Consider the following 17,068-nt stretch of genomic DNA (forward strand, 5'->3'; position numbering starts at 1 on the left):
TCAGCAAAAAAAGAAACGTCCCAGTTTCAGGACCCTGTCTTTCAAAGACAATTTGTAAAAATCCAAATATCTTCATTGTAAAGGGTTTAAACACTGTTTCCCATGCTTGATCAATGAACCATAAACAATTCAATTCACCTGTGGAACGGTTAAGACACTAACAGCTTACAGATGGTAGGCAATTAAGGTCACAGTTATGAAAACTTAGGACACTAAAGAGGCCTTTCTACTGACTCTGAAAAACACCAAAAGAAAGATGCCCAGGTAACATCTCACAGCAAGAACTGGCAAATCTGGTGCAGTGCATGAAGAGGAGGACTGCAGTACTTAATGCAGCTGGTGTCCACACATTTGATTTTGACCCCCCCCTTTGTTCAGGGACACATTATTCAATTTCTGTTAGCCACATGTCTGTGAAACTTGTTTAGTTTCTCTCAGTTGTTGAATCTTATGTTCATATAAATATTTACACATGTTAAGTTTGCTGAAAATAAACGCAGTTGACAGTGAGAGGACGTTTCTTTTTTTTTGCTGATTTTACATACAGACATGCATGCATGCATGTATGTATGAGTTACACACTGTAACAAGCGTGTGTGTGCTTGCATCTGTGTATATGCTTGTGTGGCCTTGTTGACACTAGAGCAGTCCATGTGCTCTGAAGGAAAGTGTTTTTTGTTTTTCCTAGTCCCATGGGTTCTGGCCAGATTTGTGTCTTTATGATTTGTTAGTCAATGCGTATAAGCATGGGACAGGACATGGGACTTTCCACAATGACCGTGGTTGGTTTACTGCAGGCTCTCATGACGTAGAGGGTTGACTGTCCGTGACCCTAGTCCCCCTGTTCAGTGGACTGGAGTCAGCCAGCCAGGAAAAGCTGAGAGGAAGCTTTGCTCAATGTGGGCTTCCCTTCTCAAACCAGTGCAGCTGGACAAAACCAAATCGCTGGCAAAATTCTGTTCTTATTATTAGATTTGTATCTAACACTCCGTTTCTTGTCTTTTTGTATATTTTGAGTGTACTGTATCTAGCTAATGTTAGCTACATAGTTAGGCCTATATGGCTTTTTAAAAATTGGAAACATTCTTCTCAACAAAGCGGATCTTTGACTCTGATTTGGATAGGAAACTGTTATTATCTACCTAACAAGGTGACTGGAAAGCTGAGTAGATTTGACAAGGACCCTCAAGATCCTCAAAGTTCTGCAGCTGCACCATTGAGAGAATCTTGACTGGCTGCATCCAGGGGCGAAAATCTGATATCAACCTTGGAGGGGACAATTACATGAAATTTTCTCAGGAGCAATTCCTGAGGGGGACACCAAAAGTAGTGCTGTAACACATAGACTATGTTGTAATATGTTAAATGTATATTGAGGGACCATAATCACTACTACTGGATAATTGTTAGGTACAGTAGTTAACTGAAGGGTTGTCCCAACTTGTTTAAATCATTATAATACTACTAATAATAATAGTTATAGCAATGTTCCTTATCAGTGCAGTGTTCCTCTCTCTTGAAACGTTTGCAAGAGTTTGCGGTTCTATAAATTGTGGGTGTGGCTGATATGGTTTTGTGTCATCACTGAGGTAACTGGACGATGCTGTGCCACTGTCCCCTATACTGGTGCTGCTGGCAACAAGGGTGACACCTGGTCCTGCCGTGGCTGTGACACTGTCCTCAAGTCTCTCTCCTTGGCTCTTTCCCTTTCACCACCCTCACTGACTCACAGTCTGTCTCCTAGAAAATAAATAAGGTGTTTGCTGTACTCCTAACTACCGGTACCCAAAACTACACAATTAATCACAACAGCAATACCATTGCCTTAAACAAATCTTGGTTTAGTCACCAGTTTAAATTGAGAGTGGGGGTATTCATGGCATTTTCCAATTATGTCCCTATTTTACAAATCAAAAAAATTGAGAACCTTTCATAATGTTGCCAAACAAAGACTCAACAAACTTACCTGAGACTCCCTGTCTCTGCCAGTCTGTCCCTGCATATCTGTCCCCAGCTCTGCTGTCTGTGTGCCATCTGTTGCCTGCTCTGCCTAATGACATCATTGTGAAATATTTCCATTAGCATTTCACTTCTTTCTTATGAACATTTTATCAACTGGTCTTTGAGATATTAGGCTACTAGAGTTCTTACTTTGCGTTTTGGTGTACTGAAAAATACTCTGATGTCCGTCTTTTTACTTTTTTCTGACATTTTTCTACCTGGCTGGCTGGCTGACCGGTCTAGCTGCACACACACATTTACACAACACATGCTGCAACGTTTTGAAATTTTAACATAGTTTGTTTCATATTGGCAGGCTTCCAACAATAGCTGAATTTGCAAAGCTAGCGAGCACCAATTCCGTTTCTGTGGTGTTTGCTATAATCTTTGCTACCTGGTTAAAGGTGAAAAAAATAAATTCACTAGCGACAATTTAGCTTTTGCAACGAGACCATTAAATATATTTAAGACAATGGTATAAGAGAGTGTAGTTTTGTTCAGTTTGGACTTCAGTTTATCGCTAACCTTATCACAGGGACTTTGAAGCACTACAGCTGCATGCTAATCTTGGAATAAACTGACGATAGCAAATATTCAATTTTTGACGACGCCACATAAATGGAATAGGTACTAGCTAGCTTGATAGTTAATGTTTGCTTTAGTTTGCGCGCTAGCTCTGCAAATTCAGCTAGTGTGTGAACCCTGCAACATGAAAAAAATATATACATTGCTAAGGCGCGATTGACTGGATTACCTCACGTCAGTTACGTACATTGAGTGCCTTTCGGACAGTAGATACGAGCCCTCTATTACCTTGCAAGCTAAAGAACTGGCAGTGGATCAAACCATTGTGAGGCAAAGGGCGGGGGGGTCGCAATCTTGTGAAATTTAAAAACGCGCTATTAAGTGTCTATAATCAGTACAAGTGCTTTCATTGCGTATTATTAATATTATTGAAATTACATAGTTATGTTTACAGTGATATATTGGGGGGGACAAATCATATTTTCCCCAGGATGGGGGGGTCGTGTCCCCCCCGTCCCCCCTGGGATTTCCGCCTATGGCTGCATCACCGCTTGGTATGGCAACTGCCTGGCATCCGACCTTAAGGCGCTACAGATACAGAGGGTAGTGCATATGGCCCAGTACATCACTGAGGCCGAGCTCCCTGACATCCAGGAACTCCATACCAGGCGGTGTGAGAGGAAGTCCCTAAAAATTGTCAAACTCCTGCCACCCAAGTCACAATCCTTGCTACCACGCAGCAAATAGTAACAGATCGCCGATTTTGGGATCAAAAGGCTCTTGAACTGTTAATCAAATGGCTACCCTGACTAAACTCAGCAAAACAAGAAACATCCTCTCACTGTCAACTGCTTTTATTTTCAGCAAACTTAACATGTGTAAATACTTGTATGAACATAACAATATTCAACTGAGACAAACTGAACAAGTTCCACAGACATGTGACTAACAGCAATTGAACAATGTGTCCTTGAACAAAGGGGGGGTCAAAATCAAAAGTAACAGTCAGTAGCTAGTGTGGCCACCAGCTGCATTAAGTACTGCAATGCATCTCCTCCTCATGGACTGCACCAGATTTGCCAGTCCTTGCTGTGAGATGTTACCACACTCTTCCACCAAGGCACCTGCAAGTTCCCGGACATTTCTCCAACAGGTCCCAGAGGTGCTCAATGGGATTGTGATCCGGGCTCTTCGCTGGCCATGGCAGAACACTGACATTCCTGTCTTGCAGAAAATCACGCACAGAATGAGCAGTATGGCTGGTGGCATTGTCATGCTGGAGGTCATGTCAGGATGAGCCTGCAGGAAAGGTACCATATGAGGGAGGAGAATGTCTTCCCTGTAACACACAGCGTTGAGATTGCCTGCAATGACAACAAGCTCAGTCCGATGATGCTGTGACACACCACCCCAGACCATGACAGACCCTCCACCTCCAAATCGATCCCACTCCAGAGTACAGGCCTCGGTGTAACACTCATTCCTTCGACGATAATCGCAAATCTGGCCATCACCCCTGCACTGTCTCTATGCGCACTCACTGGACTCGTCCCACATACTCACACATGCTACACTGACACCACAACGCGCACACACACTCACACACACACACCCACTACATACACTCACACACACAAAACATACACACATGCATATTAACACCACACACTACATACACTCACACACATAAAACACACACACATTCATATTGACACACACACTTTTTCCACACTTCACATACACCTCTGCTACTCTATCCTGATTGCCTCGTCATTTTTACCCCTAACTGCATCTACATATTACCTCAATTACAACCAAATACACTGAACAAAAATATTAATGCAAGATGTAAAGTGTTGTTCCCATCACGCGTTTAGTCCAGTAATCCAAATGCACAACGCGTGAGCACTAAGTCCAGACAAAAAGTCAAAGTTCTATTACAGTTCGTAGAAACATGTCAAACGATGTATAGAATCAATCTTTAGGATGTTTTTATCATAAATCTTCAATAATGTTTCAACCGGACAATTCCTTTGTCTTTAGACATGAAAAGGAACAGAGCTCGCTCTCACGGCCGCGTGCCTGACTGAGCTCATGGCATTCTGCCAAACCCCTTAGTCAAACAGCTCTTATTCTCTCCCCCTTCACAGTAGAAGCCTGAAACAAGGTTCTAAAGACGGTTGACATGTAGTGGAAGCCTTAGGAAGTGCAATCGGACCAAATTTACACTGTATCTTGGATAGGCAAAGACTTGAAAACCTACAAACCTCAGATTTCTCACTTCCTGGTTGGATTTTTTCTCAGGTTTTTGCCTGCCATATGAGTTCTGTTATACTCACAGACATCATTCAAACAGTTTTAGAAACTGCAGAGTGTTTTCTATCCAAATCTATTATATGCATATTCTAGCGTCTGGGCCTGAGTAGCAGACAGTTTACTCTGGGCACGCTTTTCATCCGAACGTGAAAATAGCGCCCCTAGCCATAAGAAGTTAAACAGCTTAGAAAATTCCATAAAATGATGTCATGGCTTTAGAAGCTTCTGATAGGCTAATTGACATATTTTGAGGCCATTGGAGGTGTACCTGTGGATGTATTTCAAGGCCTACCTTCAAACTCAGTGCCTCTTTGCTTGATATCATTGGAAAATCAAAAGAAATCAGCCAAGACTTCAGAAAAACAATTGTAGACCTCCACAAGTCTGGTTCATCCTTGGGAGCAATTTCCAAACGCCTGAAGGTACCACGTTCATCTGTACAAACAATAGTACGCAAGTATAAACGCCATGGGACCACGCAGCTATCATATCGCTCAGGAAGGAGACGCATTCTGTCTCCTAGAGATGAACGTACTTTGGTGTGAAAAGTGCAAATCAATCCCAGAACAACAGCAAAGGACCATGTGAAGATGCTGGAGGGAACCGGTACAAAAGTATCTATATCCACAGTAAAACGAGTCCTATATCGACATAACCTGAAAAGCAGCTCAGCAAGGAAGAAGTCACTGCTCCAAAACCGCCATAAAAAAGCCAGACTACAGTTTGCAACTGCACATGGGACAAAGATCGTACTTTTTGCAGAAATGTCCTCTGGTCTGATGAAATAAAAATAGAACTCTTTGGCCATAATGACCATCATTATGTTTTGAGTGAAAAGGGTGAGGCTTGCAAGCCGAAGAACACCATCCCAACCGTGACGCACGGGGGTGGCAGCATCATGTTGTGGGGGTGCTTTGCTGCAGGAGGGACTGGTGCACTTTACAAAATAGATGGCATCATGAGGCAGGAAAATTATGTGGATATATTGAAGCAACAGCTCAAGACATCAGTCAGGAAGTTAAAGCTTGGTCGCAAATGGGTCTTCCAAATGGACAATGACCCCAAGCATACTTCCAGAGTTGTGGCAAAATGGCTTAAGGACAACAAAGTCAAGGTATTGGAGAGGCCATCACAAAGCCCTGACCTCAACCCTATAGAAAAAATTGTGGGCAGAACTGAAAAAGCGTGTGCGAGCAAGGAGGCCTACAAACCTGACTCAGTTACACCAGCTCTGTCAGGAGGAATGGGCCAAAATTCACCCAACTTATTGTGGGAAGCTTGTGGAATGCTACCCAAAATCTTTGACCCAAGTTAAACAATTTAAAGGCAATGCTACCAAATACTAATTGAGTGCATGTAAACTTCTGACCCACTGGGAATGTGATGAAAGAAATAAAAGCTGAAATCAATCATTCTATCAACTATTATTCTGACATTTCACATTCTTAAAATAAAGTGGTGATCCTAACTGACCTAAGACAGTGAATTTTTACTCTGATTTAAATGTCAGGAATTGTGAAAAACTGAGTTTATATGTATTTGGCTAAGGTGTATGTAAACTTCCGACCTCAACTCTATATGTCTGAGTCACTCAGATGGTGTAGCACGAAATTAGTTTTAAAACAGCACATTTTCTAAAGTTTTCAGTCAGCGAGCGCCCCATTGGCCACGCCCACCACCCAAGCCCCATTTTGATCCAGAAAAAAACCTTTTATGATACTGTAGGCAAGTTTTTTTTCTCTAATGCTTTCTTTTGCCGTTCTTTTTCTTTATGCTGTGCTCAATGATGTCAAAATAGAATGTTAGTAGGACGTTGGTACAGTACAACTGAGGAATATAACTGTAATAAGAGTACAACTGAGGAATCTCCTACACTTTTCCTGTATTATTTTGTACATGTGGGTTGTTGGGAGGAGTTCTGCCCCGTCTATCTGAATTATTCATCCACAGCTCTTAAAAAATAACTTAATCTATTAAATATACAAGCAAAATCTATAAATAAACATCATTAATGTTGAATTTTCTGCTCTCATTCCCGCATTTTCTGTGCCCAGGCGCTCTCAGCTATATGTCATTTGGGAAAGGCAATATCACCATTTGTTGCGTTAAGAATTTTGAATTGATTAAATCCAATATTAATGTGATGAAGGTCTTTAATTGCACTGTGGCTAGTGGGTAGCTTACATAACACTTACGTACCGGAAAATGGGCTTACGTAAGAGTTCCCTTTTTCCAAAGCTAGGTCTAGGTGCTGTTCCACAATACCATCTCCCAGGGCTGTTTTTATTACCAGACGTACGGTAGGGGAGGCTTACCTTAATCGGTAATGGAACATTAAATGATGTCTGCACATCCCAAGCACACAGATCTGATTAAATGTGTCTCCCTTATTGCCTAATTAACCCCCCCACCTTATTGCCATTAACCCCCCCCCCCCCCCCCCCACCTCCCCCCACACACACACACACTTTTAATACAGTAGCATTTAACCAAGACATATGATCTGGAACAATTTTGAACATATTTGTTTCTGCAGAAATAAATATGTGTAAAATCCTCTTCTTCTAATCTGGAGGGAGATCCACATGATCTGACTGGGGAATGCGGCCCGGTTCTGCTTCTCAGCCAAATCCCTGCACTGCACCATGGGATTAGGGCCCCTGTGGTAGCTTGGAGTGTGACCTGCTGAGGAGAGGCAGGGAGATGGGGCTCCTGGAGAGGGGAGGGTGTTTGATTGTGAGGAACCCTTATGCACATCCCCATTGCAATTAGAACAATAAGGTTATAAATGTCATGGGCATGTGTCTTGTACAATTGTCAGTATCAATTCTGAATTACTTGAATGTCTGAATGACATGTTTGTCATATGCCTGACTGCCCTTGTTTGTGGTGAAGGTGGTGTTTCACGACGTGGGGGTCCTGAGCCAGAAGCTCTTCCCCATCGTGGAGGCCATGCAGAAGCACTTCAGTGCCGGCTCCGGGGCCTACTATAGTGACGCCATCTTCTTCCTGTCAGTGGCCATGCACCACATCATGCCCGCAGGTAAGAGTTACTTTAGTTACAAAGCCAAATCTGAATGATGTTTCACGTTTTCATAGGTATATACTGTATGTTCCACTACACAGTTGATACCATCAGAAGAAGATATCTTGGTTGTCTACTTTTTTTCTTTTTTTAACCATTACCGTTTAAAACGATGAAGTTGTGTCACTCACTATATTAGTTGGGTGTGCTTTGCTCCCGAGGTCTGTATCAGATGTTTAGATGTTTACTACTATTTTTACTTTGAATGACTCACAGAAAGTACCCCGAAGTCTATACCAAGGTGACCAGCTCAATCTGAAGTTCTGTGCTTGGTGGATGACTAAACTAGATAGCCTGGGTGCCAGTCTGTTTCTGTTCTCTTGCCAACTCCTTATGGAATTCTCATGCAAAACGGTTTGGATTGACAATGGAGTAGGCAAAAGCACAATCTGATTTTGGGACCAGGCTAATCTGCCCTAATGGAGTCAGAATCTCAGAAGGCTGTGTAGTGTAGAGATAGCTAGCTGTCTGTCTGTCTGTCTGTCTGTCTCTCTCTCTCTCTTTGTCTGTGTGCACAATGGTTTATTTCCTCAGCCTCTCTCTAAAGGCTGATTTATACCCGACGTAGACAAATGATTCAGAGCGCAGTGTTGCAATGTCGTAGCTCCTTGTAGTGTGCTCCGACATTCAACATACTCACGTGCCACATGAAAATTGTAACGCGCTGTATAATTCCTTGTGCAGCCGTGTAGGCAATAAAGCTCGCTTGGTTACTTGATCTGATCTGTAGGCTATGCATCAAAGTAGCCTAATTTGCATTTTTTAAAACAAATATAATCTCAGCGTCTGTTCAAACAATAAACCCCCAAAAATTGGATCCTTATTATAGTCCCCACAAAGGTTCTTTTATATTTAGAAGTAATAACTAGTGATTCCAGGCTATTGGTAAACACAGCTGCGATATATGTGATTTTCCTCCCTGACTATTCTTTGCTGATATGGGAGTAAATAATGAAGCAGCATATCAAAGGCGAATAACATGGTAGGTTACACTGGGAAATATATTCTTATTTAACTATGAATCAGATTATTTCAAATGTCGATGTGGGAAGCAAATCAACTTCAAAATCACTTTAATTTCAAGATTGATGTGCTGGTTTAGCTTTGCATTAAATAAACAACCTATTTTGCGTTGATAACCAAATATAATCTCAGCGACTGTTCAAACAATAAACAAAACATTGTAGCCTCTCCCCAAAAATAAGTTTAGAAGTGATAACATTATTCTAGGCTATTTTGAAATGTAAAATCACATGCCGTGTGCTTCTGGGGCGGCAGGTAGCCCAGTGGTTGGACTACATTTTTTACATTTTAGTCATTTAGCAGACGCTCTTATCCAGAGCAACTTACAGTAGAGTGCATACATTTTATTACATTTTTACATACTGAGACAAGGATATCCCTACCGGCCAAACCCTCCCTAACCCGGACGACGCTATGCCAATTGTGCGTCGCCCCACGGACCTCCCGGTTGCGGCCGGCTGCGACAGAGCCTGGGCGCGAACCCAGCCCAGCCTGGGCGCGAACCCAGAGTTTCTGGTGGCGCAGCTAGCACTGCGATGCAGTGCCCTAGACCACTGCCCCACCCGGGAGGACTAGTAACCGAAAGGTTGCAAGATCGAATCCCTAAACTGACAAGGTAAAAATCTGTCGTTCTGCCCCTGAACAAGGCAGTTAACCCACGGTTCCTAGGCCGTCATTGACAATAAGAATTTGTTCTTAACTGACTTGCCTAGTTAAATGAAGGTAAAATACATTTTAAAAAATTACTCTGTGACAAAATAAAATTACATTTTATTTTAACCGGATATGCTGGCTCAATGTATTCGCTCCCATATCAAATTGGGATAATATTATAGGTTACACTGGCAAATATACTGTAAGAATATTATTTCATTATAAATTTGATTATTTCACATGGAGATGTCCAAAGCTAAAAGGCTAGCTAGCGTGCAGTGTTTATCCAACTTGCTAGCAAGGGAAGACAATTAGAGGGACTCTTCTTTTGCTTTCACCACAAATGAGAAGACAACAAGAAAACCTCTGTCACCCCCTTTTTGAATATTTCTGTTTGGGAGTCTGGACCGGTGAGGTATCATGCTACCAAAAGGTGATTGTTGTTTAAAAAAATCTGAATCCACCCAGCGTATGCAAGTTCGTAGATCTCAGCACATGAATCTTGTAGTAGAGGGTGTTAGCCTCAGTGAGCCATGACTTGATTAGTGAGTGGGCACAGATGGCTCTCGGATGAGAGACTGAGGAGTGTTTTGCAAACACTCTCACTCTCTTTATCTCTCACATGCTCAAATACACTCATACATTCTCTCATTCAATTTCACACATTCACTCACTCTCTCGTATTTATACCCCTTGACTTATTCCACATTTTGTTGTGTTACAGCCTGAATTCAAAATCTACACACAATACCCCATAATGACAAAGTGAAAACATGTTTTTAGAAATGTTTGCTAATTTATTGAAAATGAAATACAGACCCTGAGTCAATACTTTGTAGAAGCATCTTTGGCAGTGATTACAGCTGTGAGTCTTTCGGGGTAAGTCTTTCCACACCTGGATTGTACAACAACAAATTCTTCAAGCTCTGTCAAATTGGTTGTTGACCCAGTCAACTGTAAAACTGTAAGTGCTGTCATTGTGAAGTGGAAACGTCCAGGAGCAACAACGGCTCAGCCGCAAAGTGGAATGGGACCACTGAGTGCTGAAGCACAGAGTGTATAAAAATCATCTGTCCTCGGTTGCAACACTCACTACCGAGTTCCAGACTGCCTCTGGAAGCAACGTCAGCACAAGAACTGTTTGTCGGGAGCTTCATGAAATGGGTTTCCATGGCCGAGCAGCCGCACACAAGTCTAAGATCACCATGCGCAATGCCAAGCATTGGCTAGACTGGTGTAAAGCTTGCAGCCATTGGAATCTGGATCATTGGAAACCTTTTCTCTGGAGGGATGAATCACGTTTCACCATCTGGCAGTCCGATGGACAAATCTGGGTTTGGAGGATGCCAGGAGAACAATCAATCAAGTTTATTTTATATAGCCCTTCGTACATCAGCTAATATCTCGAAGTGCTGTACAGAAACCCAGCCTAAAACCCCAAACAGCAAGCAATGCAGGTGTAGAAGCACGGTGGCTAGGAAAAACTCCCTAGAAAGGCCAAAACCTAGGAAGAAACCTAGAGAGGAACCAGGCTATGAGGGGTGGCCAGTCCTCTTCTGGCTGTGCCGGGTGGAGATTATAACAGAACATAGCCAAGATGTTCAAAATGTTCATAAATGACAAGCATGGTCAAATAATAATCAGGAATAAATGTCAGTTGGCTTTTCATAGCCGATCATTAAGAGTTGAAAACAGCAGGTCTGGGACAGGTAGGGGTTCCATAACCGCAGGCAGAACAGTTGAAACTGGAACAGCAGCAAGGCCAGGTGGACTGGGGACAGCAAGGAGTCATCATGCTCGGTAGTCCTGACGTATGGTCCTAGGGCTCAGGTCCTCCGAGAGAGAGAAAGAAAGAGAGAAAGAGAGAATTAGAGAGAGCCAAGAACACTACCTGCCTGAATGCATAGCGCCAACTGTAAAGTTTGGTGGAGTAGGAATAATGTTGTGGGGCTTATTTGGGTGGCCAAATATAATCACACGCAGGCCAGTTGGGGAACCCTGGCCTACACTGTTTCTAACACACTTAAATTCACTCAAACATATACACTCGTTTCTCCTGTGTCTCCTCACAGGATACTCAGGAGAGGCGGGGGGAACTGAGGTGGTGTTTATTGAGGGGGTGGCTACACACAGCTGGATGAGGCAGACTGGCAGGTGCTTGACAGACACATGGCATGGAGCGCTCTCCCGTGGAGAAAAGGAAGCGTTCTGTTTGATTGTGGCATGCCTCTTTAGTGCCCCTCAGTGAGAGCTGATGGTGGCAGTCTCCTCTGGAGCAAGTAGGCTTTTGGGTTTACGCCTTTCCCTGGGCACGTACACACACCACACCGCACCAAACACACTGTGCCCATACTATGAATCACTTTCATAAAAAAAGAAGAGGGAGGACATTGGAACATGAGTGGGTTGTGTTCCAATTTATTACAGCAGTAAGGAAGCATTGGTAGTAGAAGAGTTCAATAACTGCTTTTCAAACAAGATGGTACATCCATATGTCATAAGATCAGTCAGTCAGTTGTCCATTTAGGTTTTAGGAAGCAAGGTTTCAGTGTAAACATGACCTAAAGGGCCTTTAGTGAATGCACCAGAAACACAAGCCTTGGATTCCAAGAAATCCTGAATTCCTATAAGAAGAAAAATCCGGGAGAAGATTGCAGCTTGACATTCGCAGACTTCACGCACTGGTGGAAGAGCATTTTTTTTTTTTTTTCAATACTTTTTGTTATTCACACCAGACTGGTCAACAACACATTGCTCAAGGCTCAGTCAGAGGTCTGAAGAAAAAATGCAGGCATGAAACACACTCAAAGGAATCAAACGAGGTCTACAGAGTCTGAGAGAGGAAGGATTAAGAATGAATGTGCTGTGTTCCTCTGTCTGGTCTGTTGTCACTCTGAGCTTTCAGATCTGCCCGGCCAATTTACTGCTTGCCCTTTCAAATAGTAATTGAAGGCTAACGTGAGGTTGAATAGATGTTTTTTCTGTCCATGTTTTCTGCAATTGGCATAGCATGCTGAACCGCTCTCTCCAAAGCTCGCTTCAGATTCACCAAGTAGCTTTTTCTCCATCAGACGAATTGTTATATCTTCAGAGGGAATGCTGGATTTTTCACTTCACTTGAAGATAGGCAGTTTGTGTGATTGTGAATGTGATTTTGTGTGTGTGGACCTTATATTTTCTGCACAGTTGAGTGATCGCTAGAATTGCCACAAACGGAGATGTGAGGGAAAGTGGGTCAAGTGCAGTTATTTTATTTATCGTTTTGATGTTTATCATTTATATGAAAGTGTTCCAGCTGTTTTGGAAAATACCGCATAATGACAAAGCAAAACTGTTAAAAAAAGTAGCTCATGTAAATAATAAAAATGGATATTACATTCACGTAAGTATTCAGACCCTTTACTCAGTTCTTTGTTGAAACACTGTGGGGGCTATAGATGATTTGTGTTAGGCTTTCTCCCTCTTACCGCAGCCATACGAACTGTTCATTACTCCAACCACACAGAACACTATGGGTAGCATGAGGCAATGCAAATGGGAAAAATGGCAACCTTGACATTCCAGGTCACAACAATTTCATCATACAATACTGTCACTTGTCAAACATTCAACTCCAAAGTGACTCACAAGTATGTACAGTGAGGGACTGAGCAACAGCCTAAATCAAATCAAATGCTATTCGTCACATGCTTCGTAAACAACAGGTTTAGACTAACAGTGAAATGCTTAATTACGGGCCCTTTGTCAACAATGCAGAAAGAAAGAAAATAGAAAAATAATAAATGTAATAATAAATACACAATGAGTAACGATAGCTTGGCTATATACACAGGGTACCAGTACTGAATCGACGTGAAGGGGTTGTCACGACTTCCGCCGAAGTCGGCTCCTCTCCTTGTTCGTTCGGCGGTCGACGTCACAGGCTTTCTAGCCATCACCACTCCATTTTTCATATCCATTTGTTTTGTCATGTTCTCTGCACACCTGGTTTTCATTACCCAATCAATCTACATGTATTTATTCCTCTGTTCCCCATGTCTTTGTGTAAGATTGTTTGTGTTACGTGTATATTGTTGACACGCCAGACTCGCTTGTTTTTTGTCCGTGTTTTTTCTCACGAAGATGTTTACTGTTAAGCATAATTATTGTGACTGTTTTGCACTTTTGCCTAAATAAAGTGTGCGCCTGTTCACAAATCTCTGCTCTCCTGCACCTGACTTCGCTACCAGTACGCACACATTCTGACGGGGGTATTCAGACCCTTTGACTTTTCCACATTTTGTTACGTTACAGCCTTATTCTAAAAATGTATTACATCCCCCCCCCCCCCCCCTCATCAATCTACACACAATACCGCATAATGACAAAGCAAAACTGTAAAAAAAAAAAAAAAAGTATCTCATGTAAAAAATAAAAATGGATATTACATTCACGTAAGTATTCAGACCCTTTACTCAGTTCTTTGTTGAAACACCTTTGGCAGCGATTACAGCCTCGAGTCTTCTTGGGTATGATGCTACAAGCTTGGCACACCTGTATTTGGGGACTTTCTCCCATTCTTCTCTGCAGATCCTTTCAAGTTTGTCAGGTTGGATGGGGAGCGTCGCTGGACAGCTATTTTCAGGTCTCTCCAGAGATGTTCAATCGGGTTTAAGTCCGAGCTGGCTGGTCCACTCAAGGACATTGAGACTTGTCCCTAAGCCATCCCTTCGTTGTCTTGGCTGTGTGCTTAGGGTCGTTGTCCTGTTGGAAGGTGAACCTTTGCCCCAGTGTGAGGTATTGAGCACTCTGGAGCAGGTTTTCATCAAGGATGTCTCTGTACTTTGCTCCGTTCATATTTCCCTCAATCAATGACTAGTCTCCCAGTCACTGCCGCTGAACAACATACCCACAGCATGATGCTGCCATCACAATGCTTCACTGTAGGGATGGTGTCAGGCTTTTTCCAGACATGACACTTGGCATTCAGGCTAAAGAGTCCAATCTTGGTTTCATCAGGCCAGAGAATCTTATTTCTCATGGTCTGAGAGTCCTTTCGGTCCCTTTTGGCAAACTTAAAGCGGGCTGTCATGTGCCTTTTAAAGAGGAGTGGCTTCCGTCTGGCCACTCTACCATAAAGGCCTGATTGGTGGAGCACTGCAGAGATGGTTGTCCTTCTGGAAGGTTCTCCCATCTCCACAGAGGAACTCTGGACCTCTGTCAGAGTGACCATCGGGCTCTTGGTGACCTCCCGGACCAAGTTTTTTTTCTCACCCGATTGCTCCGTTTGGCCGGGCAGCCAGCTCTAGGAAGAGTCCTGGTTGTTCCAAACTTCTTCCATTTAAGAATGATGGAGGGCACTGTGTTCTTGGACCTTCAATGCTGCAAACATTTTTTGGAACCCTTCCCCAGATCTGTGCCTCGACACAATTCTGTCTCGGAGCTCTACGGACAATTCCTACAACCTCCATGGCTTGGTTTTTGTTCTGACATGCACTGTCAACTATGTGACCTTATGTAGACAGGTGTGAGCCTTTCCAAATCATGTCCAATCAATTTACCACAGGTGGACTCCAATCAAGTTGTAGAAACATCTCAAGGATGATCAATGGAAACAGGATGCACCTGAGCTCAATTTCGAGTCTCATGACAAAAGTCTGAATTCTATTTTTATTTTTTTATATATTTGCAACCTGTTTTCGCTTTGCCTTTGTTGTATTGTGTGTAGATTACAAGTAGATTAGAGTGTCTAGTTTGAGAAATAGACACCTTACAAGTCCTCAAGTGGCAACTTCATTAAATAGTACCCTCAAAACATCAGTCTCAACGTCAACAGTGAAGAGGCGACTCTGGGATGCTGGCCTTCTAGGCAGAGTTTGTCCAGTGTCTGTGTTCTTTTGCCCATCTTAATCTTTTATTTTTATTGGCCAGTCTGAGATATGGCTTTTTCTTTGCAACTCTGCCTGGAAGACCTTAAATATATATATATTTTTTAAATATATAAATATTAGGACGAGCAATGTCTGAGTGGCATTGACTAAATACAGTAGAATAGAATACAGTGTATACATATGAGTAAAGCAGTATGTAAACATTTATTAATGTGACTAGCGTTCCATTATTAAAGTGGCCTGTGATTCCATGTCTATGTACAGTGGGGCAAAAAAGTATTTAGTCAGCCACCAATTGTGCAAGTTCTCCCACTTCAAAAGATGAGAGAGGCCTGTAATTTTGACCAAATACTTATTTTCCACCATAATTTGCAAATAAATTCATTAAAAATCCTACAATGTGATTTTCTTGATTTTTTTTTTTCTTCTCATTTTGTCTGTCATAGTTGAAGTGTACCTATGATGAAAATTACAGGCCTCTCTCATCTTTTTAAGTGGGAGAACTTGCACAATTGGTGGCTGACTAAATACTTTTTTGCCCCACTGTATATAGGGCAGCTGCCTCTAAGGTGCTGGTTTGAGTAGCCGGGTGGTAGCCAGCTAGTGATGGCTATTTAACAGTCTGATGGGCTTGCGATAGAAGCTGTTTTTCAGTCTCTCGGCCCCAGCTTTGATGCACCTGTGCTGACCTCGCCTTCTGGATGATAGCTGGGTGAACAGGCCGTGGCTCAGGTGGTTGATGTACTTGATGATCTTTTTTGGCTTTCCTGTGATCAGGTGCTGTAGGTGTCCTGGATATGAATACTTTCTGAAGGCACTGTATCTAGTAGTGATGCACCAATATTATATTTTTTGCCGATTTACCGGTATCCGATATTTTCCTTGACAAAAAAAAACAATACCGATAACCAATATATAACATTTTAGCAGCCTTTTAAGCATTCTATTACAATTTAAATAGTTAGACCACTGCGTCCATGTGTGTGTTAAGACACTGCATCAGTGCAAGAGGCGTCACTACAGTCCCTGGTTCGAATCCAGGCTGTATCACATCTGGCCGTGATTGGGAATACAATAGGGCGGCACACAATTGGCCCTGCGTTGTCTGGGTTTGGCCGGGGTAGGCCGTCATTGTAAATAAGAATTTGTTCTTAAACTGACTTGCCTAGTTAAATAAAGGTTTTACACACACACACACACACACACACACACACAAACACACTGACCAAAAAGTAATTTATTTGGCATTTATGTATTACCAGTAAAACATAATCATAACCTATTTCTTTCACTTACTTGCTGTGCTGTTTCGTTGTTCATTTATTCAGTCGTTTCATTCTCAACCAGGATTTCTATAGAACGTCTTTTGGGTCTTTGCATTTCAGGACCTGAATATGACTGCACGTCACATAATAATTTAATGCATTCATAATTGTTTTTACGTAGTTATTACACATTAACTACACTCACTCGTATTTCATATGTCACAACGATTCATTGATACGTATGCTATGATGCTGGTAAAGTTGTCTCGCGCACCTACATTGCTGGTCATAAAAAAAAGCTATCTAGCTCTTGGATGCGCACAATGTTC

General features: G+C 42.3%; 1 protein-coding gene across 1 annotated transcript in view; it reads left to right on the forward strand.

Moving 5' to 3' along the window:
• The window catches only part of LOC129867324 (xyloside xylosyltransferase 1-like), a 107,196-nt gene that overhangs the window by 5,284 nt on the left and 84,844 nt on the right, over positions 1 to 17,068 (forward strand). The window contains exon 3 of the mRNA XM_055940653.1: positions 7,738 to 7,885. Coding sequence (XP_055796628.1) covers positions 7,738 to 7,885 — 148 coding nt within the window. The remainder of the gene's footprint in view (positions 1 to 7,737; positions 7,886 to 17,068) is intronic.

This window comes from Salvelinus fontinalis, chromosome 12 (genome assembly GCF_029448725.1).
Source record: "Salvelinus fontinalis isolate EN_2023a chromosome 12, ASM2944872v1, whole genome shotgun sequence".
In the NCBI taxonomy this organism is placed as follows: Eukaryota; Metazoa; Chordata; class Actinopteri; order Salmoniformes; family Salmonidae; genus Salvelinus; species Salvelinus fontinalis.